At 48.1% G+C, this 27,892-nt stretch overlaps 12 protein-coding genes across 12 annotated transcripts; 6 read left to right on the top strand and 6 right to left on the bottom strand.

Annotated features, from left to right (window-relative positions):
* Nucleotides 1–515: 515 nt before the first annotated feature.
* Nucleotides 516–1,607, bottom strand: FMAN_06436 (uncharacterized protein; the record flags this gene model as incomplete). Its single annotated transcript, XM_041826782.1, has 6 exons — nucleotides 516–649; nucleotides 709–886; nucleotides 946–1,062; nucleotides 1,116–1,145; nucleotides 1,195–1,325; nucleotides 1,409–1,607. The coding sequence occupies 6 exons, from the start codon at nucleotides 1,605–1,607 to the stop codon at nucleotides 516–518; spliced, it is 789 nt and encodes a 262-aa protein (XP_041677811.1).
* A 966-nt stretch (nucleotides 1,608–2,573) lies between these two features.
* On the top strand, nucleotides 2,574–5,761 carry FMAN_06437 (non-ribosomal peptide synthetase; the record flags this gene model as incomplete). The annotated part of the gene is made up of 3 exons (XM_041826781.1): nucleotides 2,574–3,300; nucleotides 3,355–3,841; nucleotides 3,889–5,761. 3 exons carry the CDS (start codon nucleotides 2,574–2,576, stop codon nucleotides 5,759–5,761), a joined length of 3,087 nt encoding a protein of 1,028 aa, XP_041677810.1.
* Nucleotides 5,762–6,471: 710 nt separating this feature from the next.
* Nucleotides 6,472–8,842, top strand: FMAN_06438 (putative sulfate permease II; the record flags this gene model as incomplete). The annotated part of the gene is made up of 3 exons (XM_041826780.1): nucleotides 6,472–6,786; nucleotides 6,838–7,384; nucleotides 7,434–8,842. The coding sequence occupies 3 exons, from the start codon at nucleotides 6,472–6,474 to the stop codon at nucleotides 8,840–8,842; spliced, it is 2,271 nt and encodes a 756-aa protein (XP_041677809.1).
* Nucleotides 8,843–9,138: 296 nt separating this feature from the next.
* FMAN_06439 (uncharacterized protein) lies at nucleotides 9,139–10,107 on the top strand (the record flags this gene model as incomplete). The annotated part of the gene is made up of 1 exon (XM_041826779.1): nucleotides 9,139–10,107. The coding sequence occupies one exon, from the start codon at nucleotides 9,139–9,141 to the stop codon at nucleotides 10,105–10,107; it is 969 nt and encodes a 322-aa protein (XP_041677808.1).
* A 436-nt stretch (nucleotides 10,108–10,543) lies between these two features.
* FMAN_06440 (putative metallo-beta-lactamase domain protein) lies at nucleotides 10,544–11,483 on the bottom strand (the record flags this gene model as incomplete). The annotated part of the gene is made up of 2 exons (XM_041826778.1): nucleotides 10,544–10,947; nucleotides 11,003–11,483. 2 exons carry the CDS (start codon nucleotides 11,481–11,483, stop codon nucleotides 10,544–10,546), a joined length of 885 nt encoding a protein of 294 aa, XP_041677807.1.
* Nucleotides 11,484–12,792: 1,309 nt separating this feature from the next.
* On the bottom strand, nucleotides 12,793–13,474 carry FMAN_06441 (uncharacterized protein; the record flags this gene model as incomplete). Its single annotated transcript, XM_041826777.1, has 3 exons — nucleotides 12,793–12,943; nucleotides 12,994–13,265; nucleotides 13,322–13,474. The coding sequence occupies 3 exons, from the start codon at nucleotides 13,472–13,474 to the stop codon at nucleotides 12,793–12,795; spliced, it is 576 nt and encodes a 191-aa protein (XP_041677806.1).
* A 1,064-nt stretch (nucleotides 13,475–14,538) lies between these two features.
* FMAN_06442 (uncharacterized protein) lies at nucleotides 14,539–14,775 on the bottom strand (the record flags this gene model as incomplete). Its single annotated transcript, XM_041826776.1, has 1 exon — nucleotides 14,539–14,775. One exon carries the CDS (start codon nucleotides 14,773–14,775, stop codon nucleotides 14,539–14,541), a length of 237 nt encoding a protein of 78 aa, XP_041677805.1.
* Nucleotides 14,776–18,575: 3,800 nt separating this feature from the next.
* FMAN_06443 (uncharacterized protein) lies at nucleotides 18,576–20,383 on the top strand (the record flags this gene model as incomplete). Its single annotated transcript, XM_041826774.1, has 4 exons — nucleotides 18,576–19,191; nucleotides 19,239–19,330; nucleotides 19,380–19,445; nucleotides 19,499–20,383. 4 exons carry the CDS (start codon nucleotides 18,576–18,578, stop codon nucleotides 20,381–20,383), a joined length of 1,659 nt encoding a protein of 552 aa, XP_041677804.1.
* Nucleotides 20,384–21,372: 989 nt separating this feature from the next.
* On the top strand, nucleotides 21,373–22,766 carry FMAN_06444 (uncharacterized protein; the record flags this gene model as incomplete). The annotated part of the gene is made up of 2 exons (XM_041826773.1): nucleotides 21,373–22,486; nucleotides 22,534–22,766. The coding sequence occupies 2 exons, from the start codon at nucleotides 21,373–21,375 to the stop codon at nucleotides 22,764–22,766; spliced, it is 1,347 nt and encodes a 448-aa protein (XP_041677803.1).
* A 756-nt stretch (nucleotides 22,767–23,522) lies between these two features.
* FMAN_06445 (uncharacterized protein) lies at nucleotides 23,523–24,326 on the top strand (the record flags this gene model as incomplete). The annotated part of the gene is made up of 1 exon (XM_041826772.1): nucleotides 23,523–24,326. One exon carries the CDS (start codon nucleotides 23,523–23,525, stop codon nucleotides 24,324–24,326), a length of 804 nt encoding a protein of 267 aa, XP_041677802.1.
* Nucleotides 24,327–24,349: 23 nt separating this feature from the next.
* On the bottom strand, nucleotides 24,350–25,054 carry FMAN_06446 (uncharacterized protein; the record flags this gene model as incomplete). The annotated part of the gene is made up of 1 exon (XM_041826771.1): nucleotides 24,350–25,054. One exon carries the CDS (start codon nucleotides 25,052–25,054, stop codon nucleotides 24,350–24,352), a length of 705 nt encoding a protein of 234 aa, XP_041677801.1.
* Nucleotides 25,055–25,254: 200 nt separating this feature from the next.
* Nucleotides 25,255–26,502, bottom strand: FMAN_06447 (uncharacterized protein; the record flags this gene model as incomplete). Its single annotated transcript, XM_041826770.1, has 3 exons — nucleotides 25,255–25,412; nucleotides 25,466–25,760; nucleotides 25,828–26,502. 3 exons carry the CDS (start codon nucleotides 26,500–26,502, stop codon nucleotides 25,255–25,257), a joined length of 1,128 nt encoding a protein of 375 aa, XP_041677800.1.
* Between the last annotated feature and the right edge of the window lie 1,390 nt (nucleotides 26,503–27,892).

The raw sequence follows: 27,892 nt of genomic DNA, 5'->3' as shown, positions 1-27,892 counted from the left end.
GTAGCTGCTAGAAGCTTCCTCGATTAATCCGCACAATGGCGACAAACTCCGACGGGCACTTGCACCTCCAACATGTTCCAGCCCAACGAGGCCAATGCTCATGTCTGATAAGCCAAACACGGCCTTAACATGTTTTACGATGCCTTGTTTCATAACGCCAAGTTTCAGCTTTCGGCTCATGCCAACGGTATTGCGTGAGCCAAGGATGTACGTATTTCCGTGGCAATGAGTGACAGCTCAGTCGCCTAATCGTCGCGGAACCGATGTCTTCGGGGATCTAACCTAGCGGCATTTGATGGTGGGTTTTTGCTCAGGCAGGGGAAAGGAGGCTATCCACAAGCGGGCCTTAGCTGTGAGACCCTAACGTTGGGCCCCTGAGTAATTTAACGGTTTTTTGGGATAAGAATAGCAATTGCATCAGTCATTGACATGGGTGAGGTACGGAGTAATTTGCCATTTTTAACAAGACTGGGAAGTTTATCGCTATGATGTCTGTCCGATTTACACTAAAGTACCTATGAATGCTTGAAGCTGGGCTGTCGCTTCTGCAGGAATGACTGGATTCCCTCCTTGAAATCATCCAGCCCAAACGTCGAATAGTACAGCACCTTTTCATGTGTCATCCCAGCATCCAGGGTCGAATTTTCCACTGCGACAGGGGTTAGTCACCAACGGACAAGGCCGGACACTTTGATTGGCCAAACTCACCAGTCAAAACAGCTTTCTTGGCCGTTTTGATAACCGGAGCCGACAGACGCGCAATCTTCTCAGCCAGGGCCGTCGCTGCTTGGACAACGTCTGGCTTGGGGAAGACCTTTGTTACAACGCCCAGCCGCTCAAACTCAGCTCCACTTGCTGGCTCGCCCGTTAGGACGAACTCCATTGCCTGGAAACGGTTGTCAGTGATTGTTACTAAGGTTTGGGGCTGGTTTGATCGTGACATACCTTGTGCTTTCCTAGGGCACGAGCCAGGCGCTGTGTACCGCCTGCGCCGGGGATGGTACCGATCTTGACCTCTGGAAGGCCAAACATGGCATCTTCAGCAGCGTAGATGATGTCGCACTAGACCATTCGTTAGCTTGTATCATGCGTGATGACTGATTTTCTTGACTTACAGCGAGAGCAATCTCGAAACCACCGCCCAACTGTATCTCATTAGCCCAAACTCTGAGTGGCGATCAGTAGATCACCTACAGCGAAGCCAACAACAGCAGCAATGAGAGGCTTGGAGAACCTCGCTAGCGCATCCGTCAAATCCTTGAGAAACTCAATTTTATGGGCTTTGGGAGTCGACAGCTCCACCAACTCGTTTAAATCCATGCCAGCTGCTCCCGAAACTCAATTAGCAGCCGCATTATCAGAACAATTCTTCTTCATCTCTATTCCTCCGATGGAGAAACTTACGTACCGCAGAAGTGCCCTTCAGGTCCACCAGTCAAAACCACGGCGCGCACGGTGTCCACTGAGTCTAGATGGTCCAGAGTGGCGACTATTTCGTTTATCGTATTCTGTGAAAAGGCATTGCGTTTGGCTGGTCTGTTGAACTGAATGAGTGCGACGCCAGTATCGCTGTTGGTCGAGAGCTTGATATCCTGGAGGTTCTCCATTGTGACGTGTCTTTGAAACGGTCGTTGTCGAGGAAGTTTGGTCAAATCTTGGTTATATTGGAAAAGAAGCAATTCACAACCGGAAGATGAGCGAGGTCAATTGTTTAAGTCTGTCATCATACACGAGGGTCTCGTCAAGCGCATTGACAATCTGTCCCTTGATCCATCGTGCTGAAGTCGTAAAGAATCTCAGGTTTCGACCTTGTGGAGTTTTTGGTCTCGTCACAGATTCCGGAACGGTCGTTTCGGCATTTGGGGCAGGTCAATTGAAGATCTGCACGTCGCCTCAACGGTTCTATTACTCTTTTCGTTATCCCACTCTGATTACAATTCTCTTTGTAAGGTTATCCCAACTAACCAGCTTCCCTAAACAACAGAAAACAAGCACTGACGAAAGCCGTTGAAGGCCACAAAACGTGACGAGTTTCAGGGCCCCTTGCAGATTCCCTTCCCCACTCCGAACGGTAAGCCTATTCTGCTGTAGTATTGCCCTGTCAAGCTCGCCATTTACTACGTAAAACAGAACGATCTCCGTTTCGTTTTGGGAATCTCGTACTAAACCCTGATTGTTGCGCCTCTGATGTGCAGGGACCTGCCTTCATCTGCCTTGGTCACTGCGGCGGATCAGCTTCCGTAAAGAGTAGAAATCCCAACGGAGCGTTATGCATCTGAGCCAAAAGATCTCACTAATGCAACCTTATTCGGCCGAATCCACATGCTAAAGACGCTCAGGGTTTTATGCTGCCAAGAATCGACTCGAGCTGCCGGATACACTTGATTGTCGTAGACGTTTCTTGTTCCGAAACCAGAAGCGGAAATTTAGTCAATATCCTGTGCTGTTAAGATTCTCCGTCTTTTCCAATTGCACTTTTCTTTGCAGGTTACAAATACTTAAGGAGATCGCCATGACGCAGCCTTGACGGCACGCTGTGGTGGTCAGACGTTCTATGCCCAAAGCGTCCCATAATGTCTTCTTCCTATTCTTTCAGCTCCCTTGAGAGCCTCTCCCTGGCGGATAGAGTGTTATTCAACCGATTCAGCAAAGGACCTGAGTGTCCTATCCCGTATAATGTTGCCCATCACGCTTTTGAGGCAGTTGCGCTGGCGCACCCTGATCTCATTGCGGTTCGACATTATGACGGGAGCACAATCACATATCGAGAGCTCAACCGAAGGGCAAATATGTTGGCGAACGAGCTGATACATACTTTTGGCTTGAGGGTTGGCGATCGTGTTGTGTTGGTGTACTCGCGTTGCATTGAGATGGTCGTCTTCATCCTCGCCGTTCTCAAAGCAGGTGGACAGTACGTGCCATTGGATGGTGGCATCGTCACTGACGACACACTGGGCTTTGACATTGCCGATTCCGACGCTCCAGTTGTTCTCTGTCTCCCCAAGTTCTTTGACAAGGTTGTTCGCAGCATTCCAGATGATCGACGGAACATTGTCAATGTTCTCGATCTGGACAGCCACTCAGATCTCTGGCGCAGAGGTAACCCTTCACACCCAATGGTGGAGATCGGTCCAGATGATGGTGCATATGTCATCTACACTTCGGGCACGACAGGCCGACCTAAGGGTGTGGACGTGAGACATCGAGGTGTCACCAATACCCTTTTGGCAGAGCCATCCAAGTTGGGCATTAGACCTGGCAGGAACGTGGCACAGCAGCTGAATGTTGCATTCGATATGTGTAAGTGAGGTCTGACGGAGATCAATTGACTGAACTAATTTATCTCGTCAATAGGTGCCTGGGAGATCTTGGGTACAATGATGAACGGCGGAACCCTTCACATCAGAGGCAGTGGCCTCGAGCCGTGGACCGAGTGCCTCCAACGATGCGACACCATCATTGCTACCCCATCGGTCGTCCAGAAATACATGCCACGAATCGAAGACTTTCCCAATGTCGATACAATCGCTGTCGGCGGCGAGCCTTGTCCTTTGGCACTCGCCGAGAAGTGGGCTCCCCATGTCAACTTTTGGAACGTCTGCGGACCAACCGAGATCAGCATGCTCAACACAGCACATCTTCACCAACCAGGCATTCCGCTGTCAATTGGCAAGCCTAACCCCAACACGAATGTTTACATTTTGGATGATAATGAGAACCCCGTGCCAATTGGACAACCTGGTGTTATGTGGGCTGGAGGCCCAGGTGTCTCTCGAGGCTACATCAATCTACCCGAACTTACAGCAACTCGCTATAAGCTAGACAAGTTCACCAACGATGGGTAAGCACCCTCCATCAACATCCACTGACCGATACTAACACTAGTAGCAACATGATGTTCAACACTGGCGATCTAGCCCAATGGCTCGAAGACGGCAGCCTCCTCCCACTCGGCCGAAAAGACGACCAAGTCAAGATCCAAGGCTTCCGCGTCGAGCTCGACGGCGTATCCCGCTCCATTGAATCAAACCCCGGCGTCATCAAAGGCTGCGCCCTAAAGATCGACAATGCTCTGTGGGGCTTCTACTCATCCCACATCCCGATCGCTGAAACGGAGCTGAAACAAACCGTTGGCAAGACCCAGCCCTTCTACGCTGTCCCCACAATCTGGAAACATCTTCCCGTTCTGGAACTCACGCCGAACGGAAAGATTGACAAGAGAGCCTTGTACAAGATCGCTGAGGGTAGGAATGATGTGCAGCAGGCGGTTGTGAAGCCTAGACCGGAGACGGTATGGCCGTCGCATGAGCGCTTGCTGTCGATTGGCAGTTCCAGTGACGGAACGCTCTTTGAGGGCGAGAAGAATGGTATCATGAGGGATCTGGAGAAGGATCCCAAGGGCGTTATTGAGGACTATGAAGAGGTCGAGACTGAAGAGTATGCACTTCCCGACAAGAATGGCTTTCATGGGTGGCGCTGGCTCCGTCATACTGCATTCTCAGCATATCGCAAGCTCTTCGGGCTCATCTTCTTGTCCAACCTCACGGTCCTCATTTTCCTTCTTTGGGAGAGCCGCAACAATAACTTCTTTCCATCCCCTTCCAAGGTCGCCACGGCTGTTGCGTCAAATCTTCTCTGCGCCGTCCTTGTGCGCCAAGACTACGTTGTCAATGCGATCTTCTTTGTCTGCTCCCGAGTCCCTACGTCATTCCCTCTGTCTATACGAAGGCACTTTGCTCGTGTATATCACAACGGCGGTGTTCACTCTGGCTGCGCTGTCTCTGCTACAGCTTGGTGGTTCATGTACACCATCTCGACCAGCCGGGACTTCCTCCTCGAGACATATCAGCCTCCCATCAAATGTGTTGTTCTCGCCTTGACCTATGTCATTCTGCTTCTGCTCTGCTTCATCCTTGCCATGGCGTACCCCAGTGTCCGCATGAAGATGCACGATCAGTTTGAGTGGGCTCATCGCTTTGTCGGTTGGTTCTCCGTCGCTCTTGTTTGGGCACATGTCATTACATCAACAGCGGCCACGGCAACTGAGCCCTTGGGGGACGCATTAGCTAAGAACCCGACAATCTACCTCCTGTCGCTCATCACTCTCAGCATAGCTCTACCTTGGGCCAGACTCCGTCGCGTCAACGTCAGACCCGAGCCCCTCTCCAACCATGCTGTGCGCCTTCACTTCGACTTCTGCACACCTGGGCCTTGCACTTCGCGAGGCGTTCGCATCACTGATCGTCCCATGATTGAGTGGCATGCTTTCGCAGCCATTCCTGAGCCTAGCGGTAAAGGCTTCTCAATCATTGTATCTAAGGCAGGTGACTGGACCAAGCGAATCATCGAGAAGCCTCCGATATCCATCTGGACTCGAGGTACTCCAGCATCCGGTGTTCTTGCTATCGCTCCACTGTTCAAGAAGGTCGTTTTGGTCGCAACAGGATCAGGCATTGGACCCTGCATGCCCGTCATCATGGAGAGGCGCGTTCCGTGTCACGTAGTCTGGTCTACCAAGAACCCTCTCTCAACTTATGGACAAGACATCCTCGACACTATTCTGGCCATGGACTCTGAGGCCATTATCTGGGATACAGACAAGAAGGGTCGGCCAGACATGGTCAAGCTGGCATATCAAGCGTACAAGGAGAGCGGCGCTGAATGTGTGTGCATCATTTCCAACAGATCGACGACAGCGAAAGTGGTTTATCAGCTGGAGAGTCGCGGTATTCCGGCGTATGGTCCCATTTTGGATTCTTAAAATTTGGTTGGCAGGGGCTTTGGAGTCTTCTTTGCGCGTGAGCCAGTCCCAGGTTTGGCTTTCAGGCAAGTTCTTCTTTTGTCTATATAGGTGCAAGTAATGAACTTAATTAAATATTTAGACCTTGAAAGCCTTTGCTAAGACTGTGCTTGTTCCATGCTGTGACATTAGATACTTTACGAGACTATGCGTACTGCCAGACAGCCAGGACGGGAGGACTACAGATACGGATAGATGTCGCGCAGTAATAAAACAAATTAAAATACTTCGAAATACAAAACTTGCAATACTTAGTCCTATGTATCGTAGAGGTCGCTGAGAACCGGTTTATTGTTCTTCATTCGCATCTTGGAGCACCATTCATTATCGTGCTCTAGAACAAACAGCCATTCCGCACCGACTTCCCCAAAGACGGGCTACACCACATGCTCTACCGGCCGATAAGACCTCCCAAAACAGGCAAAGCATATCAGCAGGTTTCGTGGCCCGATCTCGATTCTCCCTGCATTTTCTTGCCCTCCGAGGGTATCGGCCCCGTCACCGCCGGCCCCAACAGATCGGCGACCAACGTCTCACAGCGGCCCCACCGACTTTACCGTCTCCCTTTACGGCTGTCGGCCTCACCCATGATATCTATAAATCCTTCCCAACGGCCCACAAAATAAACATGATTTTCCTCAAGAATAACCTTACTTCTTATCTGGGTCATCATGAAGAAGACGATCGATTATTACGAAGTTGAACCGACAGTGAAGGAAGCGCTGGGGGAGTGCGTTCCAAGCCGACATGATTCACTTCGCTTTGCCAAGTCTTTATTTCCTTGCTTGAATTGGCTACCGAGATACAACTGGCGGTGGCTGTTGGGTGACAGCATTGCTGGCTTGACCGTTGGGTTGGTTGTTATTCCTCAAGCCATGGCGTACGCCCTTCTTGCCACGCTACCGCCAGACTTTGGGTTGTATACTTCTTTTGCTGGTGCGGCAACGTACTGGTTATTCGGAACATCAAAAGACATTGTCATTGGGGTACGTCAACCACTCAGCGTCTTCACGTCTTGGCTAACATTGATGTTGTAGACCACCGCCGTCGGTTCCCTTCTCGTCGGAGAAGTCATTTCCCATGTCCACGAATCACGGCCAGATACCTACACGAGCGCCGAGATCGCCGGGACATTATCATTTATGACCGGTATCATACTTTTCGCCATGGGTCTATTTCGTCTTGGATGGCTGGTCGAAGTTATTCCCTACATCCCAGTATCAGCCTTTATCACAGCCGCTAGTATCTCCATCATGTGCACTCAGCTTCCTGTACTGTTGGGAATTCATGGTGTTAATACACGCGAAGAGCCTTACAAAGTGTTCATATCGACCATGAAGAATTTGGGCGGCACCAAGTTGGACGCTGCTATCGGTATCACCTGTCTTGTTCTGCTCGAGCTGGCTAAGTTTGTCTTTGCCAAATTGGAGGCTCGTCAGCCTGCGCGGAAGAAGATGTGGTCAATCATGTCTTCCCTGCGCCTCACCTTCGCCATGCTACTATATACACTGGTGAGCTTCCTGGTCAATCGCAACTTGAAGGAAGATCAGAGCAAGTTCCGCATTGTGGGACACATCAACCAAGGTAGGTCAATCTCTCAACATTGTCTCTATCAAACGCTAACCCATCACAGGCTTCGTCCACGCTGGCCTTCCGGATTTAAAGCCCGATCTCATTGGCGTTGTTCTCCCTCAAAGTCCCATCATCATTATCATCCTCATCGTCGAGCATATTGCCATCGCCAAAAGCTTTGGTAAGAAGCACGGATATGAGGTTGCCCCCTCGCAAGAGATCATGGCTCAAGGTACAGCAAACATCATTGGGCCATTTCTGGGTGGTTACTCATGCACGGGGTCGTTTGGCGCCTCGGCTGTTCTGTCAAAGGCTGGTGTCAAGACTCCCATGGCTGGTCTCTTCAGCGCCTTCATGCTGCTTCTTGCTCTTTACGCTCTTACGGGAGTGTTTTACTTCATTCCACGAGCTGCTTTGGCTGGTCTGATCATCCATGCTGTTTCGAACCTCGTTGCTTCTCCGTCTACTGTGATGAAGTATTGGCGACTGTCACCTTTCGAGTTCTTTATCTGGGTGGCTGGTGTTATCATTGCATTGTTCACCGGACTTGAGACGGGCATTTATGTCACAACTGGTCTCTCATTCCTACTTCTACTTGTTCGCATTGCTCGCACCAGCGGCGAGTTCCTGGGTAGGGTCACTGTCCAGCAGATTGATCCAAGCAATGACGAGCAACAGTTATCTGCAAATGCACGCCAGAAGGCAACATCGCGTGATATTTACTTGAGTCTTTCTCGGAAAGACGCTTCCAACAAAGACATCCCGGTCGAAAGCCCTCACCCAGGCATCTTGATCTACCATTTCCCCGAGGGCCTCAATTATCTCAACCAAGCAATGCACTTCAAGACCTTGACGGATTACGTGTATACACACACAAGACGGGCGACCGAGGAGCCGGAGTGCGACAAGTCGGAAGCTCTTTGGTGCGACAAACCCGTCGTGTACAAAGGAGACACAGAGCTTCCTGTGTTACGAGCAATCGTAATCGACTGTTCAACAATTCATAATATTGACATCACCAGTGTCCAAGGACTGGTCGATGTGAGAAATGCGCTGGATCGATGGGCGAGCCCATATTCAATCCAATGGCATTTTGGTGGACTGCGAAATCGATGGGCGAGGCGAGCTTTGACAGCTGTTGGCTTTGGCCAAAATGGGACAGAAAATGTTCATACAATTGGAAGCTGGACTTCAATTCTGCCATTGGCCAGATCATTTGACGAAGAGCACGAACATAGAAGACGACAGAGCAGCACAGACGACGAAGGCATAATCGGCACACAAACAAGCACAGAAATCGAATCGTCATCACCTGTTACACCAGCAGAAAAACAAGGTCTCAAACCAGTTTTCCCGACCGACAGGCTCTTCTTCCACGCCGACCTTGACGAGGCGGTGACGGCGGCGTTGGCCAATGCAAAGAGGAGCGAGTGCCGTTTTGTTACCGACACGGAAACAGAAATTGACTGATTGTTTCCGACTTCCGGGCGCCGAAGCCACAGCCCCACTCCGTCCGTCTTCCCCGAGCCGCTCCGGAGAAATCAGTGGATATCGGCGTCCCCCAAACTCTAATTTTCATCGGGGACTAGATTAATGATCAGATGGTTTACTAGCGAGTTTAAACTGCACTAGAGCGGAAATGAAGCGTGATTTTAGACAGCGATACAGCGAGTTAATAGAGCAAAGATTTTCAGCCTCTGCCGTGTGTCTTGAACTTTATCATCAATAAACAACATCAAAGCGTTTCATAGATCTTTTCGAGAATCATGGCAACAAGCTTATTAACAGGTGCCATCTTCGGCACAGGCCTCACTCTCTCAGGCGTAGCAAACCCGCAGGTCATAAAGAATCAATTCCGCCTCTCCGACTTCCACATGCTCGCCACGTTCCTCACCGCATCCGCGACCAGCGCCGCAATCTTCACCCTCTACAACTCCAAGACCACCAAGATACCAGCCCGGTCAGCAAGTTCGCACGGATGGTTGGGCCCGTACGACGGCAACATAATTGGTGGTGCCATGCTAGGTCTGGGGATAAGCTTAACGGGTGCTTGTCCCGGGACGGTCCTCGTGCAGGCCACGGCGGGTATTGGCGCCAGTCGGCTGCTCGCATGCACGTCGCTCCTTGCGGGCGTTGTTTGGGTGCGGTGTAAGCCGTACATGGTCAAGCCGCCGACGAGCCGTGCCCAGAATACATCAGTCATGGATGTTACCGGTTTGTCTGCAGGCAAGGTTCTCGTCGGGTACGAGATAACGATGCTTGCGATACTTGCCGGTATCTTATACGTCGCCCCGAGAAGTGTTACCATGCTGCATCCGGTTGTCGGTGGCCTCCTCATCGGCTTCGGGCAGTTATCGTCTGTTATCTTGACCGAGAAGCCCGTTGGAGTCAGCGGTGCCTATGAGGAGTTTGGAAAGTTCTTCTGGGATACTGTCAGTGGCAAGGGCATAAAATCCATCCCTCAGAACATTCTTTTTGCATGTGGATTGATGATGGGTTCTTGGGCGGCTTTATCTAACTTTCCGGCTATTCGGGATGTCATGACACAAAGTGAACAGGCATCACTGCCAATGGTTCTGGCTGGCGGAGCTTTTCTGACTTTCGGCGCTCGCATCGCTGGTGGATGCACAAGTGGTCATGGTATCAGTGGTATGGCCACGATGGGGTTGAGTTCCTTTATCACTATCGTTTCGATGTTTGGTGCTGGTTTGGTGGCTGGACTCTGGTTTGCTTAGACATTGGGGTCGAAAGGAGAGCTACTGGTTGCTTACTGTCCCTTGAGGTTTTCCATGTAGAATAGAATCAGAAGAGTCTTAGACCTCATAGATTAATCTCGATCCGATGCATCCCAAGAGCTTCACATCGTTAGAACGGTGAGACCCGATGTTCTGACGGGTAGTCTCTGAAAAGCTACGCTCTGGGGATAGTTTCACAGACATGCTGTTCAGCGAACGGGGGCCTAGATAATTGTTTCATGTAAAGTCTTGTCCCGCCCCTTTAACCATAAAGTGGAGGGAAAATTGAAGATATTGAAAGAGATTTGCGATTTGTTTCGTCTGGCTAAACTATCATTCTGAATACCGCTACTTCAACTTCAAAGCAAGAAAACCGTCTCCAGGCTATTATACAATATGCATCCCTTAGACAGGGCATTGCGTCACTAAGGCTTCTCTACCACGACGAGCCCGTCACCGGTAAATGAATCGTCTTGAGTCCCGCCGGGTTCGGTGCCGGCAGTCTTCCACCTCTAATGTTGACCTGCAAAGAAGGATGGATCAATCGAGGTGCAGCAAGAGACTCGTCACGTTTCTTTCGCATCTCAATGAACTCGTGCTCACGTGTTCCATCCTTGAGATGCTTGTTATTCTCTCTGTGTTCCTTCACCGTAGCAAAAGGAACTGGTGCTTCTCGATCAGCCGGTGGATAATCATGTCCAACCCAGATCTTTGTATCTTCTGGTAGTGCAAGGAGCTTGCGGCCGGAATTGAAGATGGCTTCAGCACTGCCACCGGGGAAGTCTGCGCGGGCGGAGCCGATGTCAACGTGAAAGATGGAATCGCCAACAAACACATTTTCTAGGTAGCAAGTCAGTGATTTATTTACATTTGTGTCAGGTTGCAGTAGACTTACTGCCAATATGGTATCCCATGTGATCTGGCGTATGACCAGGGAGATGAACAGCACGGGCAGTCAAAGTGCCAATGGTGAACTCATCGCTATCTTCCCATAGCTTATCAAAAACAGTATCATACTCTCTAGGATCGATACCATATCGTTCTCCGAACAAGCTCTGGACCTGGCGGATAAGCTTTCCAATGCCGATAAGTGGCTTGGAACCTTGACTTCTGGCAAGGGCTGACTGGAGGTATGATGCAGCAGTCAAATGATCGGCATGAGCATGCGTCTCTAGTATCATCTCAATTTTCAAACCATTGTCTTTTACAGTCTTGAGAATGGCATCAGCCGATCCCGTCGACACTGCTGCTTTGACGGGATCATAGTCCAGAACTGGGTCGATGATCACAGCGCTCTTGGTGTTCGGATCCGAGACGACGTACTGCCAGGTGCCAGTGACAGGCTCGAATAGGGAATGGACTGTTGGCTCTGACATTATGGTCGTAGTGGTCGCAAATCTGGCGCGGCCGATGATGTGATTTTGGGTTGGATGTCGTGAGTGTATAAGACAGGGTTGTCTCGATGCTAGACTCTTTTGGCAACTAGATCGGCTTCTTCTTTGAATGGCGTTCTCCGTGGACGTGTAATAAGTGTGTCTTCTTGAAGATTGTGACACAGGTAGCGATGTGAAAGCTTTTGTTGGTACGTGTTCAAGAACAACTGCACTTCTGCGAATAGTGGATGTAAGCGATGCCATTGTCGCAGATGTTATACAGGGAATAATTATACAAAGGCTATGGCAGTATTGCGAGCGACTTGCTGAGAAATGCTAATAATCTAGTGCCCGACGCGAATGATCTGGAAACTTTGATCTGATATAATTGTCCCGTCCCGGGGACTTGTTTGGCTTCCGCTTTTGATCCCCGAAAGGTGGATCCCAACCCGCCCGACTCGGCGATTGAACTGAGACGTGTGTTGACTATTGAGCATATTGTCGCGGCAAATTTATAGCGATAGCCTGTGACGGGATCCTGTTCATTTCTAATATCGTATGATTGAATCTGATGGAAGTCATGAGAGACCAGTCAGTCATGACAGCGTTTTTAATTAATGTTGTCACTTCGTCGAGCGATCGGCGGTCGGTGGTCGGCCCCACTCGAGGTAGCCACAAGCGTAGGGTAATTAGAGGATGAAGACGGCAGTAGAAATTCAGGGCATGTTAACAACTTGGGTCGAGGCAGATGATAAGATTTGGCTAATGATAGGTATTCCATGAGAGTCCAGTTGGTTTGACAAGATAAAAGAAAGCTGTGGGTGCCAAATGATTTTGGTTCTGAAGGAGGCAAATGGCGATGGAACAAACTCGTGTTCAAAATTTTAGAATTATCATCACATATCCGTCGCAGATTGTCACCTTTTCCCACTGCATTATGCCCAACCCAAAATTTAATGATCAGGGTGCTGATCTTAGTCATGGGCAGTTCGTAGAATCCTTTCTGTCATTTTAAGTGATTGTGACCAGTTTGGGGATTGCAAAACATGTAAACGAGCATCGCATGCTAGGTGATAATACAGAATACTCTTTGCGCAGGCAAATCTTGGAGCTATTTAAAGTCCCCCTTAGCAGATGCTAACAGCTCGCTTGACCCAGAAGCGATGTCCTTATCGATTGGTCTCTGTATCTTATCTTATCATCGCTCGATAAGAATCATGGCATATAAGGTTTACGATTAAATTGAGTATCATAAGTTACTTCAGAAACAATCACTGGTATCATTAAATTATTTTCGACCCAAGTAACTACATTATGCCAAAGGCCGATACTCGGTCGTGCCCTGGGGGTGTCTATCGCCGACAAAAATTGGTTCAGAAACGTTATTCGTGCCGATCTGATTATATCGGTGTTGTCGACAGCTGACGATGCCGTGGAAGATGAGGCAAATGCATGAGAAGAGACTAAATAGTTAGCATGATGGACATATTCACAGACCTCCCTGTGAACTTACAATGCCAAGCCACCAAGACCGACGCAAGTCGCAAAGACATATCCGTAAAAATTCGTCACGTTCTTGAGGCTGTCGGGGCACTTGTTGGTTTCGCAGTAATCGGTGCCATGGGCCCATAACACCGCTGTTTGTGCTGCAAGAACAGCAAATGAGATGAGCCAGAATAAAGTGAGAATGGTGTCAAGAACCGTGGCGACTAAGTAATTGAAGAGGCGGTTGGAGAACATATGAGCAAAGGCCATCCATGTTGAGACCAGAAGTGATGCAGAGCTCTGTGAGCAATGTTAGCAATTTGTTTCGATTGACGATCGTACATCTTATTACTTACGGTTACCAGCAACAAACAGTTCCCAGGAATGACAACAGCATTTATCGTGAAAGACGTGACGACAATGGTGATGATATTCAGTACAGCTTGGAAGATGCGCAGAACCGTGAATCCGGTGGGGTATTGCGAAAGATCAGGGCGACGGGAAGCCATTTCGGTTGGTATCTGATATTCCCAAATTATTCTTGAAGTATTATTTCAGACTGGCAATGACAATTGATCAAGGAAAAGTATTTCTATCGAAATTGCGGAAGTAGGCATGTCCATAATAAAGGAGATTTCCCGAGGCTGGGATATAAAAATATCGTTCCGCTTGTTTGAGACCAAGCCTCAGTCAGTGGCTCAAGTGTATGAATCCTGTCAGATTTCATCCTGGATTGAGATGGTTTCTCCGAGCGTCAGCCTCAGGGTCGTGGAGTCAGGATGACAGAAGCCATGCTGACCCATCTCGGGGTGGAGCATGTAAGATTGGTTTACAAGACATCAATGTCAAGAAAAACAATAGGAAGAACTCAGTGAGAGGAATGTGAGCGTTCTCCAACATATAAAGTGAGAGAATGAAGAACGATTAGGATTTTTTCGAGGTTGTCTGTCGCCTTCTGACGATCTGCGATATTGGTGAGCCCGCGACACCGCTTGTAAGAACAGGAGCCTCATCCCTGCCTTGCTCCATGGCGCAGCACTGAGCCAGCCACGAGATTAATTAGCCCGCCTAGACGAGATTTTCTCCGAGAGATAAGTTCCACTATCTAAGATGTCAGCATTATAAGGCTGTTTTGTCTCAAAGTGATGTCACTGCCACATTCTTTTCTGGGCTGTGTGGATTGCCCAGACATGATCGAGGGCCCTCGACTGTAAGGAAAGAAAACACTGACCATCACCAGCATACAATCGAGAGTCAGCCTGTCTGGAGCTTATGGACTTCTATACATAAACAGGAGGCAAGTTGATATTACACCAGCAACCTCGACGAGAGACAAGAGACTGCTGATCAAAGCTGCACAATTTTGCAGAACCTTACGGACCGAAAGAACCAGTGGCCCAGGCTCGTATCCACAGAGGTCCATTGCAATTCACTTGGCCAATTCAAGGAAGAATTCTGAATGGTAGTCGTTTAGTTACTATCTTCTGATCATTGTAAATGACATGCGTTCGTAGCAGTATCCAGGACAATAGATGTTTCTATTGTCGAATACATATGAGTTACAGCCCATCGCCTATTGAACGATGGCAGGGTGGTCCATGTAGCATGCAGCACACTGCTCCGTCTTCCAGACATAAATCAAGTTCTTGCAGCCGGGGCATTCTGCACATTGACATATCTCGCTGTGAGGGCACTGGTTGGGCTGACCACCGTCGTTGGCGGGGACTGGATAGGGCATTTCGGCAGCAGCGCCATCAGAGGGAGACGCTGGGATCGAAGAGGTGATTGTGGAGGCCGTTGAAGTATGCATGTTGAGTTTGATCGAAAAATGGCTATTGGTACTATGGGAATGTTGATAGACTTGAGAAGTTCGGTGTCTTGGGTAGAGTCGCAGGAGAGATTGTGGTAATGGAAGTATGGGATATCTTTGTGTTGTCGAAATGGTGCCTCGCTTTTATACATAAAAGAGAAAAGACATTCACAGCGGACAATAAAATAGCATGTCACGATATTGTGAGGAATTCGGTTTGAGTGGTTTAGGTACATTTCGCTAGCAAAGTTGTGATGCTGGGCACAAGTTACCGGCATCTGTGTATGTACGTGGTGCCCTGTGCAATATCGACGGAATCATTGTATACTTCAACGGTTCAAATATGTCACTTCAAACATGATAGCCTCATAAATAGTTTAATTCTTTTCTTCCTTAAAGCCCGGAATAAGATTTCAAGAGTGTCGGAGCACCAAGAGTCAAAAAAGGAGATTGCATGCGTCAAGCGAACGACGTCGTGTGCGAAGCGCGAAGAGAATCTCAGATATCACGTGTGGTATTGAACTAAATATCCGTGATAAAGATGATTCGATTATCGGCAAAGCTTTTGCCAGAATTCATTGCGTCAGTCACCCTGGTTTGCAATTGTGCGTCTGATTAAGCAGCTCAAAGAGCCATTATTCAATGCACAGGCCTTGCTGTTCACAGCGTGAACAAAGGGATGAAATCGATACTTGGAAACAAAGCACGGTCAAGTATTGACATCAGTTGAGAGCATGGACATAAGACAGAACGCATCTTATCGTGCGTAGAAGACAATGAGTTTGGCTAATCAGTCACTGTGTCGGTAAAGTATTGGCTAAGCATTGCCGTGAACAAGTGATTCGAAGAACCTTGAACAGAAAAGTGTTCTATGTTTGAACAGAAGTGTTTGAGAGTTGTCCAGAGTCTATAAATGCCATGCATCTGCCCAGCAATATGGAGAAAATCATCACTTGCATCACTACAACCTCCACTACCAATTCACAACAAAACATCAACAGCATCACAGCTACCATCATCTTCTCCCACACACACAACAATCATCACCAAACCTCCTTTAACATGTATCCCTCCGTTGTTTTCACCGCTGAGTCTTCAGCTCCCTCTTCACCCACCGAGACTACTCACAGCTGCTTCCCTTCCCTCATCCCAGCTGAGTTTGGTCCCCAGCCCATTCAATGCCCCCACAGCACTCGATGCGAGTGTACCGGTTGCAGCGGCTGCAAGAACGAGATTTCTAATTGGAGCACCATGCAGTGCTCTAACTGCAACATAAACTGCCCTGCCTAAGTGGCCCTTTCTGACATGCATAGGGTTTTCGCCTACGGCTTTTGATTCTCTCTTTCAGCGACACTTAAGCTACGCGAGAATTCAAAGTGGACTTGAGATACTTTATTTACTTGTTCTTTTTAGATGCCAACGTGTTTTAGGTTGGTGTATCTATTTTGTATGCTTTGCGATGGAGAGGTTCAGGTGGAGTACAACAGACTGTAGATCGCTAGCTGACCAGTATAGAAAATGATAAATTTCAAAAAGAGCATCTTAACAAGTTCCTTCGATCAATTTCTTTTTAATGATTTACGTGATGCAATAAAAGGTGCTGTGCACTAAGAAGTCCCAATATGCTATGATTGCGGCTTAAGGTCTACATCGCAGGATATAGAATAAATACATCTTGTTTCAGCACCAATATGTGCTTCGCAGCTGTAATACCAATTTTGAGCCCCCAAGAGTCTTTTTGTTTCGTACATCTTTTAATATTCACCTACCAGTACGCTTACTCGAGTTAGTACAGAGGCTCTTCGGCTCCTATAGTTACCCGGCTGCATATTTGCGGGAACAAACTCAGCAACATCCTTTGAATCTGTTGGAGAAGTTTCTCATATATAGGACACACATTCTCCATCAATATTTTATTATATCGCGATATTGGTCAAAGCTTATCCATATCTTATGTAGTCTAGGACGTGGAGTGGACATCATTCTCTATAAGGTTCCTGATGCTGACACCAACTTACTTTTCCTTCTCCTGCATGACCAAGTGTTTGGAAAAAAGGTTTAAATGAAAGATGGAAACTTGGTGTACGGTCTACGGCCTTGACATCACATAATCGCAAACCAGTCAAAGGAGCTAATGGATATGTTTTGTAAGTGCTTCTTTGATTCTCCCTGACCTGTTCAGCTATCTGCCAGGCCTCTGATCCGCTTCACCTTGAACTCTGCATTGCATAACACACCAAACCGCAAAGCTTTACTTCAAAATGAAAGCATGAGAACTTATATCGGCGAATATTGCCTACGCGCGTTGTGGCGAACTTGCGTTAGCAAGAATGCAAAAGAGATAAAATAAGCAACCTCATCTCAAGCCCCCGAAAATATCTAAACGGGGCAGTTGCAATAGCAATCGTAACACTGGAGGCTGGATATGCAATATATCTTTCCAGTACAGCCATCACAACCCTGGCACCTGCAGCGAATACCTTTTCCACACTCATGGATATGAGGATCTTGGCCAAGAGGGTTACGATAGTCCTCCGGCTTAGCTGCAGAGGGCGACTCAGGAACTGAGGGAAGAACGGGAAATTGAGGAGATGGGTTCATGGTGGCGAGTGAGATGAGGCACCTGGGGTTAAGCTGATGTTATTGTTGCCCGGAAATGCGTTGGTAGCTCTTAATGTGACCGGAGGCTGGATACTTGCCAATAAACTGGTGAATTGAGAGAGCACTTGGGATGATAACATTACCGATGGGATTGATGACGCTGCCAAGAAGGGGGCGAAGCCGAGGGATTTTATACCTGGGAACAATGCGTGAAGAGGCTGAGCTTGTTGGTTCAGAATATTCACCTTGACTTTATGGCAGAAATTTCGTCCGTGACGGCTCCATCATTGACCTATGGACTGGAACAAAAGTCCTTTGTCTGATTCACCTCTGACACTGACGAAGTGATACGCGCCTGAACAAAGAACAATGGGTTGTAAACAACCGCATTGGCCAACCTCTCCTTTGTTCTCTCACTGAAAACCCTCCTACATGCATCTGCTACTACGATGCGTTTTCGTCCGGAGGTATTGACTGTGCATCTTACCTCTCGCTTCCTTATTGACATACATTGCACGGCGGGTGGTGAAACCTGCTGACAGTGGAAGATTTCAGAGAAATCGTGTTCCATATGCATGCTGAGGCATACAACCCAGTTCATAAGTACCAAAAATGTTAACACCCATACATTAATGAGATTAAGCATACGTGTGCATTGATATGGAAAGAAACTCTGGTGTAACAAGGCGACTGAACTATTGACATGGCTATTGGAAGTAGTTCGTCTACTGTCGGCTTCTGGCCAATGACATTTCGCCTAAAGTCATCTTGGACACACTAAAAATGTGATATCAGTTCAGCTGCACTTGTACCACCAATCGGATTCAGCGCTATAAGACCCCTGGAACCTCCCTAGACACAAACGGCGGTGATTTATCGAAGGTCAGCGAGCCACGTTTCCGCCACAAGGGATAGTTCCTGGGTCCAGAACGGCTTTGAATTCATGGGGACGGGCCGAGCCACTGAGATATCGCTAATTAATACTGCTATTGGGAGTGATAGCAACAGCTGGCGGGGATGTTCAGCTCCGCCATCGCCAGCCTGGTCTTAGCTTGTCACAGCGGCTGGGGTCTAGGCAGGTCTCTATCAAAGCCATCACTGTAGGGGTTGGGCACTTAAGAGCCATCTTTCTGCACAAGCGACCGTCTTCTTTCGCTGATTATCTGTTTCTCTATTTTCTTCTTTTTCCAACCAGAAATATGGCCTTCCGACTTTTGGCGGGCATCACTGGGCGCCAGATATTGGCTGGCGGCGCAGCGCTTGGAGGAACAGGCCTCGCTGGATCACTGATTCAGACAGAAAGTGAGAAGCTGCAGGCTACTGAGGCACAAGTACAGTTCCATACCTCCTCCATTCATCCAACTCCTGTTGGCTATAGCCCGTGGCAAATCCGCAATGACTATCCAACCTCGGACATTCTCAAGGCGAGCCTCAAGGCACAGAAGGATGATTCACTACCCCATGCACCCTCCCCATTGATCCCTGCCCCCGGATTACCTGGTGACTTTGAGGGCAAGGATGCGCCGTGGTTCAAATACGACTACGAGAAGGAACCTGAGAAGTTTGCTGAGGCCATCAGAGAGTATTGTTTTGATGGCAATGTCGAGAAAGGGTTTCGACTCAATGAGAACACAGTCCGAGACTGGTACCACGCACCTTGGATGCATTATCGGGACCCAGACCCAAAATCGTCGTGTACCGAGCGTGAACCCATCAATGGCTTCACATTCGAGAGAGCGACACCTCCCGGGGAGTTTGCTAAGACACAAAATGTGGCCCTACAAAATTGGGCAGTTGGATTTTACAATGCTACTGGTACATCTAATCATACTGTAACCAGTCTTGATCTAACATTTTCCCAGGTGCCACTGTTTTTGGCGATATGTGGAAGGACCCCGATAACCCTGACTTCTCTCAGAACAAAGAGTTTCCCGTAGGAACATGTGTTTTCAAGGTAGGACAACACTCTGAAGTGGCGGAACATCATGACTGACATTGGAAAGATTTTATTGAACAACTCGACACCTGAGCAGATGCCCATTCAAGATGGGGCCCCAACGATGGATGCAGTGAGTTGTGTTGACCATGACACTAGGACTGTAATCTCTAACAAGACTCACAGGTCATTTCCAAGTCAACCAACAACGGCAGAGATCGAAATGACTTCGCATCGCCACTTCGTCTAATCCAGGTCGACTTTGCTGTCGTCGATAAGCGCTCACCAATTGGATGGGTCTTTGGCACCTTCATGTATAACAAAGACCATCCTGGAAAAGGCGTGAGTACACCCCCAATAGCCAAGGACAATTTGCTTATGCTAACCTCGTTATCAATTCTCAGCCCTGGGACAGACTCACTCTTGTTGGTCTCCAGTGGGGTAATGATCATTGGTTTATCGAACAAGGTCTACGAGGAGACCAAGGCTGAGGGACACGTAGCTAAGCCGCGAGAGTGCTATATCAACAAGGAAGCAGAGAAGATTCGAAAGCGAGAGGGTGGCACACGACCCTCATGGGGATGGAATGGCCGTATGAACGGCCCAGCCGACAACTTCATCTCGGCATGTGCCTCTTGTCACTCAACCTCAACCTCCCATCCCATGTACAATGGCAAGGTCAAGGACGGCGTGAAGCAAGTCTACGGCATGGTACCGCCACTGACTATGACGCCTTCTCCCCAGCCAAAGCCAGGCAACACCTTCAGCGATGTGATGCTCTACTTCCGAAACGTCATGGGAGGTGTACCATTCGACGAGGGCGTCAACCCCAAGAATCCGGATGAGTATGATCCTAGCTACAAGAGCAAGGTCAAGAGCGCCGACTACTCCCTGCAGTTGCAGGTCGGTTGGGCTAACTACAAGAAGTGGAAGGAGGATCATGAGACTTTGGTGCAGAGTGTCTTCCGCAAGACAAGATATGTTATTGGTTCCGAGCTGGCTGGTGCTTCCGATCTGTCACAGAGAGACCAAGGTCGACAAGAGCCAACAGACGATGGTCCAGTCGAGTGAGAATTTCGACTGAACAAAGAGGAATGACGATTTTGAATATAAACGAATTGGATACAATCCGTAGTGCAATATGTCGTAATAGCAACTGGGTGCCTGGAAGAAGACTTGTGGACGCCATCTTGACCAACATTCCCCATGCGATAACGATTTGCAGATGACCCTCATTTTCTTGTTTAATTGTACATCAGTCTCAGGTTATGTTATGGGCGACAGGGCGAAGAGTGAACACGATATTCGACTCCATGTATCTTGCTGCTTGTATACTTCCATAGCGGCAATGCCTGCATCACTCGTAACCCCGTTGTTACCCATTTGAGAAGTTGGTTAGCTAACGGAATCCCGAGTACACCACGATCTGACGCATTCCATGATGCACAGTGGAAGTACTAGATATGAACTCTCGTAGCTAAGAGACCAAAAGCCTCTGTTTGATGTGATTGTCATCTTCAAGGGGGGTTTAGATAAGGTTGTTTGCTCATCCTGTTTCAAGATCAGGGCTCGAGAGAGTAAGAAAATATCAGAACCTAATTCAAAGTATTAAAATGAACTTAAAAAAGGGTATCCTTAATTTATACCAAATTACTTGGGTCTTCCATGATTTAGGATAAAGGTCCTAAGTTTTCTTTCCTCCCCTAGCCGGGGACCTTTCACTCCTTGAGGACTACTGCAACAGCGAAAAAGCACTACCTAGGATCCCGGAGCTCCAGGATGTGTCAATGCGATTAACATGCCGTCTGACCGCATGAAGGAGGTCTAGGGCTTACTCGATAAGGCACGAAGTGTTACCGGCTGATTCAGCCTACTGTCCAAGATAGGAAGGTCACAGGTCAGCTTCAGAATGGTGGCTTACTCCATCGCCATCTCTTTCGATCACTGGTTTGAGAATTGGATTGGTATTTAAAGTCTTCAGCCAGCTCAAAACTCAGAAAATAGTCCAAGGTTCTTTTTTCTGAATTCTTCATCGATCTCACTCTGGCCTTTTTCTTATCATGTCAACTAGTATTCACGAAGAGACTCACGCAGACCTTGCTACACGATCACTTCAGGAATTATTCAAGCAGAATCCCTCAGTGCAAATCATTATATTGCAATGGGTTGATATTTGTGGAATTTCGAGAACAAGATTACTCCCTGCTTCACGATTCAAGAACCTTGTGAGATCTGGTAGTCACCTTGATTGCGCCCCGTTGGATACACTGGTACCTACAACCGCTGAGTTTATCCCTCAATTATTCGCTCTTTTCAACGGGAAGGGCAAGATACACCCTGATGTCTCCTCGATCCGAACTATGAAGCATGATGCATCCGGAATCGGCAACGCGGCTCATTGCGTTGGCACTGTGGAATTTCAGAATACTGATGCCCGGCTCCTCTTGAGAAACATTGTTCAAAAAGCTGAAGAGTCTTGCGGTTTGAAGTTCCTTGTTGGCATTGAGTTGGAGTTCTGCTTTCTCGTTCCAGGGACCCTTGAAGCCGCTGAGCCTGCAAAGCCGGGAGTGGCTGGTACTTTCGGCACTCTCCGGTCCAAAGTCTGGCCTATACTGAATGAAATTATTGTTGCCTTTGGTGAAGCAGGGATTGAAGTTGAGCAAGTGATAAAAGAGTACGGTACATCGGCCTATGAAGTTGCCCTCCCTCCTCTTCCTCCTATCGAAGCCGTGGACACCTATTATTATGCCAAAGAGCTAATCCAGAACGTGGCACACAAGTATGGAATTCTTGCCACTTTTTATCCGACACCGTACGACGGAGAACAGGGTCAGAAGAGCGGACAGCACATTCACATCTCGGCAGCCCCGACGGAGGAGAATCAAGACTGGAACCCTGATGACACTCTGGCAGGCATATTGAGCCATATACCTGCGCTCATGGCATTGGGCATGTGCCAGATTGACTCTTATGAGAGAGTCAATATCGGGAGAATGTGTACCGGTGGTCTTGTAGGCTGGGGTGATAATAATCGAGACATGCCCGTTAGAAAAGTCACCAAGAATCACTGGGAGATCCGTGTCAATGACGCCACCTCGAATTCCTATGCCATGGTCGCAGGAATCATTGGTGCCGCACTCGACTTCAAGCCGCTTACAATTAGAAACGCGACAGGTATGCCTACCGAAGCCGAGATAGCTGATGTTTGCTAAGTCGCTTAGAATTCACATTGATGTATTCCGAAGAAGATAGGGAGAAAATGGGACTGGCCAAGCTTCTACCGACGTCTCTCGAGGTTGCACTAAAGGAGCTGGAAGATGACAGAGTTTGGGCAGATGGTGTTCTCGGTCAAGGGTATATCGATTGGTTCCTTGCACTTAAGCGGGCAGAGATGGATACTGTTTCGAAGATGGAGACCAAGGAGCGAAGACTGCATATGCTTAGCTTCTTCTGACATTGTACTACAGCGAAGACAACGCTCCTGTCCATTGGGAGACATAGAAGAACGGGATGTTCTTGTATTCAGGAATAAGACGCGACAGCTCAAGTAGTTTGACAATCCCCAATGCTATAAAACGTTACCTTTGGGACATAACAGGATTACCAGCAAAATATTATTGTCAATCGTCTGTCAAATTAATTCCTAAATATCTTACTATGGCTATCTATAAGATCTTCTATCTACATTCTTACTACTCTTTAAGTGACTATAAAATACTCTGCCGCCAGATATATGGCATCATTTAGAGACTGGCATTGACCTCATGAGCAAGAAAAACATTGGCGTTGATATGCAATAACATAACTAAGCAAAAGGCATCCTAAATTTAGGCTAAACTTTGTCATTTATGATCGAGGCCCTGAGTTTTCTTTCCCCATAGATTGGCCATCTATAGAAACTACCTATAGCTGATCTAAGTTCTCTAGTCGGAGATAAGATAAATCCGTGCCCCCAGCCTCAAGCCGCATGTTGATCGCCCACGTCTCATCTGACATACAGCAACAGCGCTAACGAGCCAAATTAATCAACTCCGGGATTAATAGCAAAATCCGGGATCATGGGGGTATAACAGCGTCCACTTCACCACAAAAAGACTTGAAGAGATGCAATCACGAAACCAGTCTTTGTTTATCATTCCTTACAACCCGAGTAAAATCCACTGGCGCTTCTTCAAACGGCGAATCCTTTTCCAGTACCAACTACAAAGCTATGTCTACTCCAAGTCTGACAAATGCCCAGCAAGTTAGAGATTTTGTCGAGACAAAACACGACAAGCCATATGATGCCATTAACCCGAGGAAGGCAAAACTGCCAGAGGGCTTTGTCGTGTGCATAATCGGCGCTGGAGGAGCTGCAGGTTCCGGACTGGCAAGGTCTTTTGCTCAAGCCGGTGTTGCGGGCATGATCATTGCTGCTCGATCGCAAAAGACTTTGGAGGCAACAGCCACGGAGATCGGCGATATTAATGCATTGATCAAGGTTACCTCTGTGGTGTGCGACATCACCTCCAATGAGAGCGTAGCCAATATTGCTTCAACTGTCAAGAGCCAGTTCAACGGGAGATTGGATGCCGTGTTCGTCAACTGCGGGTTCTCGGGTCCTCTTTCAAAGGCTACAGTTCTTGAAGAAGACTTTGAGGACGTACAAAAGGCCTTCGCCACACACTGCCTAGGTACATGGCTGCTACAGCTAGCTTTGCAGTACTCTCGCATATCCAGGTCTATTTGGTTCATAATTAGCGTGCGAGTCAGGGCTGGTGGCTTGCAAAAAGCCTATGGAGCGCACTACATTTTTCATGTTCTTTTAACTATTGAGATAATGATTCTACAGCGAAAACTATCTACAGAATCAAGGTATTTGACTCTCTGCATTCGCTGCCTCCTCCTGGAACCCCTCATGGCTCGAGCCGCAATTACAAATACTCTCCAAATGATTGAATTAACACGGTGGCACCCTTTGGGATGGTGTAGTCACGACCAGAAAGCACATACATCAGTCGGGTTGCTTTGCTGAGGACTTGCCCACGGTGCAGCTTCTCAAGGTAAGCTTAGGTATGGGAATGCAAGCTCATTTACCTCAGCGCTCAGAGCATTGTCGAGTGACGCTAATATGTCAGCTGGCTTAATGCGTGTTTTGTCGTCTGCTGTCAATGAGGTATCCTTTTCTTTGCCTTTACCTCCATCTCGACCCCTGCCTTTGCCTTTCGACTCCCCCCTTGAGAGGACTTCGCTAATGGTCTCCATAGTCCAGTTCATTCGTTTGGCATTTCGATGGTATCGGTCTTGAAGGCCTTTGTGGATTAGTGCACGGGTTGTCAGAAATCGTGGACCTGCTCGTGAGAAATCCTCGAGAGCCATCTTCTTGCCCTTGCCCTTATTCTTGCTCAAGGTAGATGCAGAGATGCCAACCTGCAGCATCAAACGATTGACATAGTCAGAACGCATATGCGGCTTCCCTCCAACGAAGAAAGCTTCGTCGCCGAAAATCTCGAATAGGGTGTCCATATCTAGCCACCAAGTTTTGGTGAGACCTTCCTCCCTGATAGCATTCTCCAGGTGTGCAGGCAGGATTATAGAGCCCCACTGATTAGTAACTCTCAGGCCGACTTCGTGCATTTCCGCACGATGATAGTACAAAGCCAGACCAGCGAGAATGGGAGACCTCTTTAGGATCCGGTATTTCTCAACCCGTGCGAGGTATTTCAACCCCTCTTGGCGGTCCGGGCTCTTATCAACCGCCATTTTCTTTATTCTGAGCAAGGGGTCGTCTAGAAGCCAGTCGAAGTCCTCTTGCGTGTCCTTCACCCATTTTCTATCGCGAGATGACCAGTGGGGGCTTTTTATGTCCTTTGAAGAGTGTCGACTGAAGACTCTGCGTAACTGCCGATGACTTTGCATACATCGAGAATTACTTGACCTGCGAATATGACGCTGAGCGGGACTTATTTTGTCTCCTTGAACTCCTTGACGCCTCGAATGAATTCGTCAGAGAACGGGTAGTCTGGCACCTGATAGACAAGTGCCATGGCTTCCGTCCAGAGCTCGGCAATAATCACCTGCTCCTCCGTCAACTTTTGGCTCATACTTTTATCTTCCCAATCTGTGTGAGGATTAAGAACACCAAAGGTCCCGTCTGGATATATTCCGGCGGACCCCCTCCACGGAACTTGGGCGAGGGTCTCGATCGAAAGGCGTGTTTGAAGCAGCAGTGCGACATGACCGTATATACCTTCTCATCGACGGATCCTTTTGCGACCTGCTCCCGAAATTTGCTCATGTCTACCTCCTGATCGATTAGGAAGCCACTCAAGAGTTGTTCAACCATGGCCCCAATCCCACCATGCTTTTCGAACAAGGGCTTTGCGTCCTCTGCAAGGGCCAAACCAAACTCGATGGCTGTATTGGTAACAACCGCCACCACGCTTGGGTCAAGGCTATCTCCACCGTCCTACGCTTCAACATGCATTTCCCAAATATAGGTGATAAATTCTCTAATATCGTTTAAGTCCTCGCACAGCAGCTTGTATACAAAAAAAGGCCTCGTCGGCTGAGTCCCCTGCATCGGCCTCGTAGATAACGTCGTCATTATTTGCTGGTCCAGGTCTTTCAATGTCTTTTGCGTTAAGAAACTTCTCTGATGGGTGGTAGACTTTCAATTCCTTGAACTTGTTTGTCAAGGTCTCAGCCTCTTTTGAGGAACCAGAAACAGCTGGATCTGAATATGGCTCGAGGACTTCGCGGACATTCTCAAGAATTCCCACAAAGTAGGAATGTCTAGCATCCGACTTGTCACCTTGCTTCTGGTTGGAGGCGTCCAATTCACTGCTAAAACCAGTTCTCGCTTCAATGACCCGGTTGAGTGTAGAGAAGAACGTTCGCGGGACAGACAGAGCCGGCTTTTTGTAAGCCGAGATGCATTCGGCCAGGGGAACAAAGTCCTTGATCTCAATGATGTATCGAGGTCCTTCATTCTGTGGTGTGCTTTCCTGAGGGGTAACTTTCGCCTTCTTCTTAGCTTCTGCTCTGGTTTTGCCCCTCAGTCGAGGGGCTGGTTGCTTTGGATCAGGTGAATTAGACAGTAGGTCAGCGGGATATTCGCATTCTTTAGCGGCTGAGGCAAGCCAAGATGCGATTGAATTGGTATCCTTCTTGTACTCGCGATACACGCTGACCAAAGCTGGTGGCAACATCTTGATCATTGATAACGTGAATAGGTTCTGGTATATGAGACTGTGATAAGGCTGAGGGGTCAAAAGAGGCTTCAGCCTTAAGGCCACAAAGGTAAAGAACAACAAAGGTACCCATATGAGACAGAATTGAGGGGCAACTGCTGCGCGTCGCGAGGAGCCTAGCGATCGCTTAGCTACATCTGCATTTAAGCATTTCCTTTCCTTACCTAGCGAAGATATCTGATAAGATTGGCAGCATCCCTGCCATATAAAACAGACCAAAGTGTAGTAAAACGTCAGACGATGCCCGTTACCCATCGCAAAACTCCAACTTATCATCACGTAAGTCAAATCATTGCCGAGACACCGTTCTTTTCGTCGCAATTAGGAGCAGGAATGATGAGCTTCAGTCAATTTGCATGCTCAAAAGACTGAAAAGTCCCATCTTAACCCTAGAGATCAGAAGCTCTACAAAGTTACATGAAGTTGTTGCAAGATGTACAACTTACATTTGCTATCACTTCTATTAATTGGCGCGACGACAAACGTCTACAGACATGGATGTGGTCGGAGAGCCAATCCTGGCTTCCAAATGTAATTAGACCCTCTTCCTTTCATCACGCTTCACTCTCATGACTTGATTCACAATGTTCCGAACCATCCGGTAATTCCTATGCGGCAGAAATGGCAAACTCTACCAGGAGACACCATGCCCCATGGAGCTATGGATATGTGTCAATCAAATTGACTCCTTTGGAACAGTATGGTGATGCTCAAGACTTATACAAACATGAAACCTCAAGCTTATGATAGTCCTACAATGGCATGTAACAGATCCAAACCGATTGACTGTTGACATCCAACGACAGATCTCACATGGATTGAGTCCAATTGATCGTCTAGATCTCAGAACAAAAGGTATTATTTGCTCTTGATGGGCCGATGATGCTGGCATTTCTTTCCGTCTCGCTAGCGAATACGGCTGACTTATGGCCCAGAATAATGCGAGCAGCTGGGACCTGAGATTTCTTGTGACTATACACAACAGAGTCCTACTTGGGATGGATCAGTGAATGATACATCACGGCACTCTGGTAAAAGGCAACAAAATCTTCACCCGCCTGGTGAAAGATTATCCCGGTGAAAGGCTCGGGAAATACATAGGACTCGAAACAACAAGGGGCAATACAAATCTTTTTGGTCCGTTCCAAACCTTATAGCTGGCCCTATATACTGTCTCTAAGCTAAATAGAGTATATGCTTGGCCACCGCGTATACGTTATCCCTTGTTCCTGGGGCTAGCTTAGTGCTGTTGTCAGCCTTGCACCACTTATGATGACGATCCTTCCTTTTCGAGTTTAGGTCTCCAGAGAGGGGAGAGGAAGGTATGTACTGGCTGTGGCTACCTAGA

The sequence above is a fragment of the Fusarium mangiferae genome (assembly GCF_900044065.1).
Source record: "Fusarium mangiferae strain MRC7560 genome assembly, contig: FMAN_scaffold002, whole genome shotgun sequence".
NCBI classification, from domain to species: Eukaryota; Fungi; Ascomycota; class Sordariomycetes; order Hypocreales; family Nectriaceae; genus Fusarium; species Fusarium mangiferae.
The sequence above is the reverse complement of the archived record's forward strand: the minus strand, read 5'-3'. Positions and strand labels throughout refer to the sequence as shown.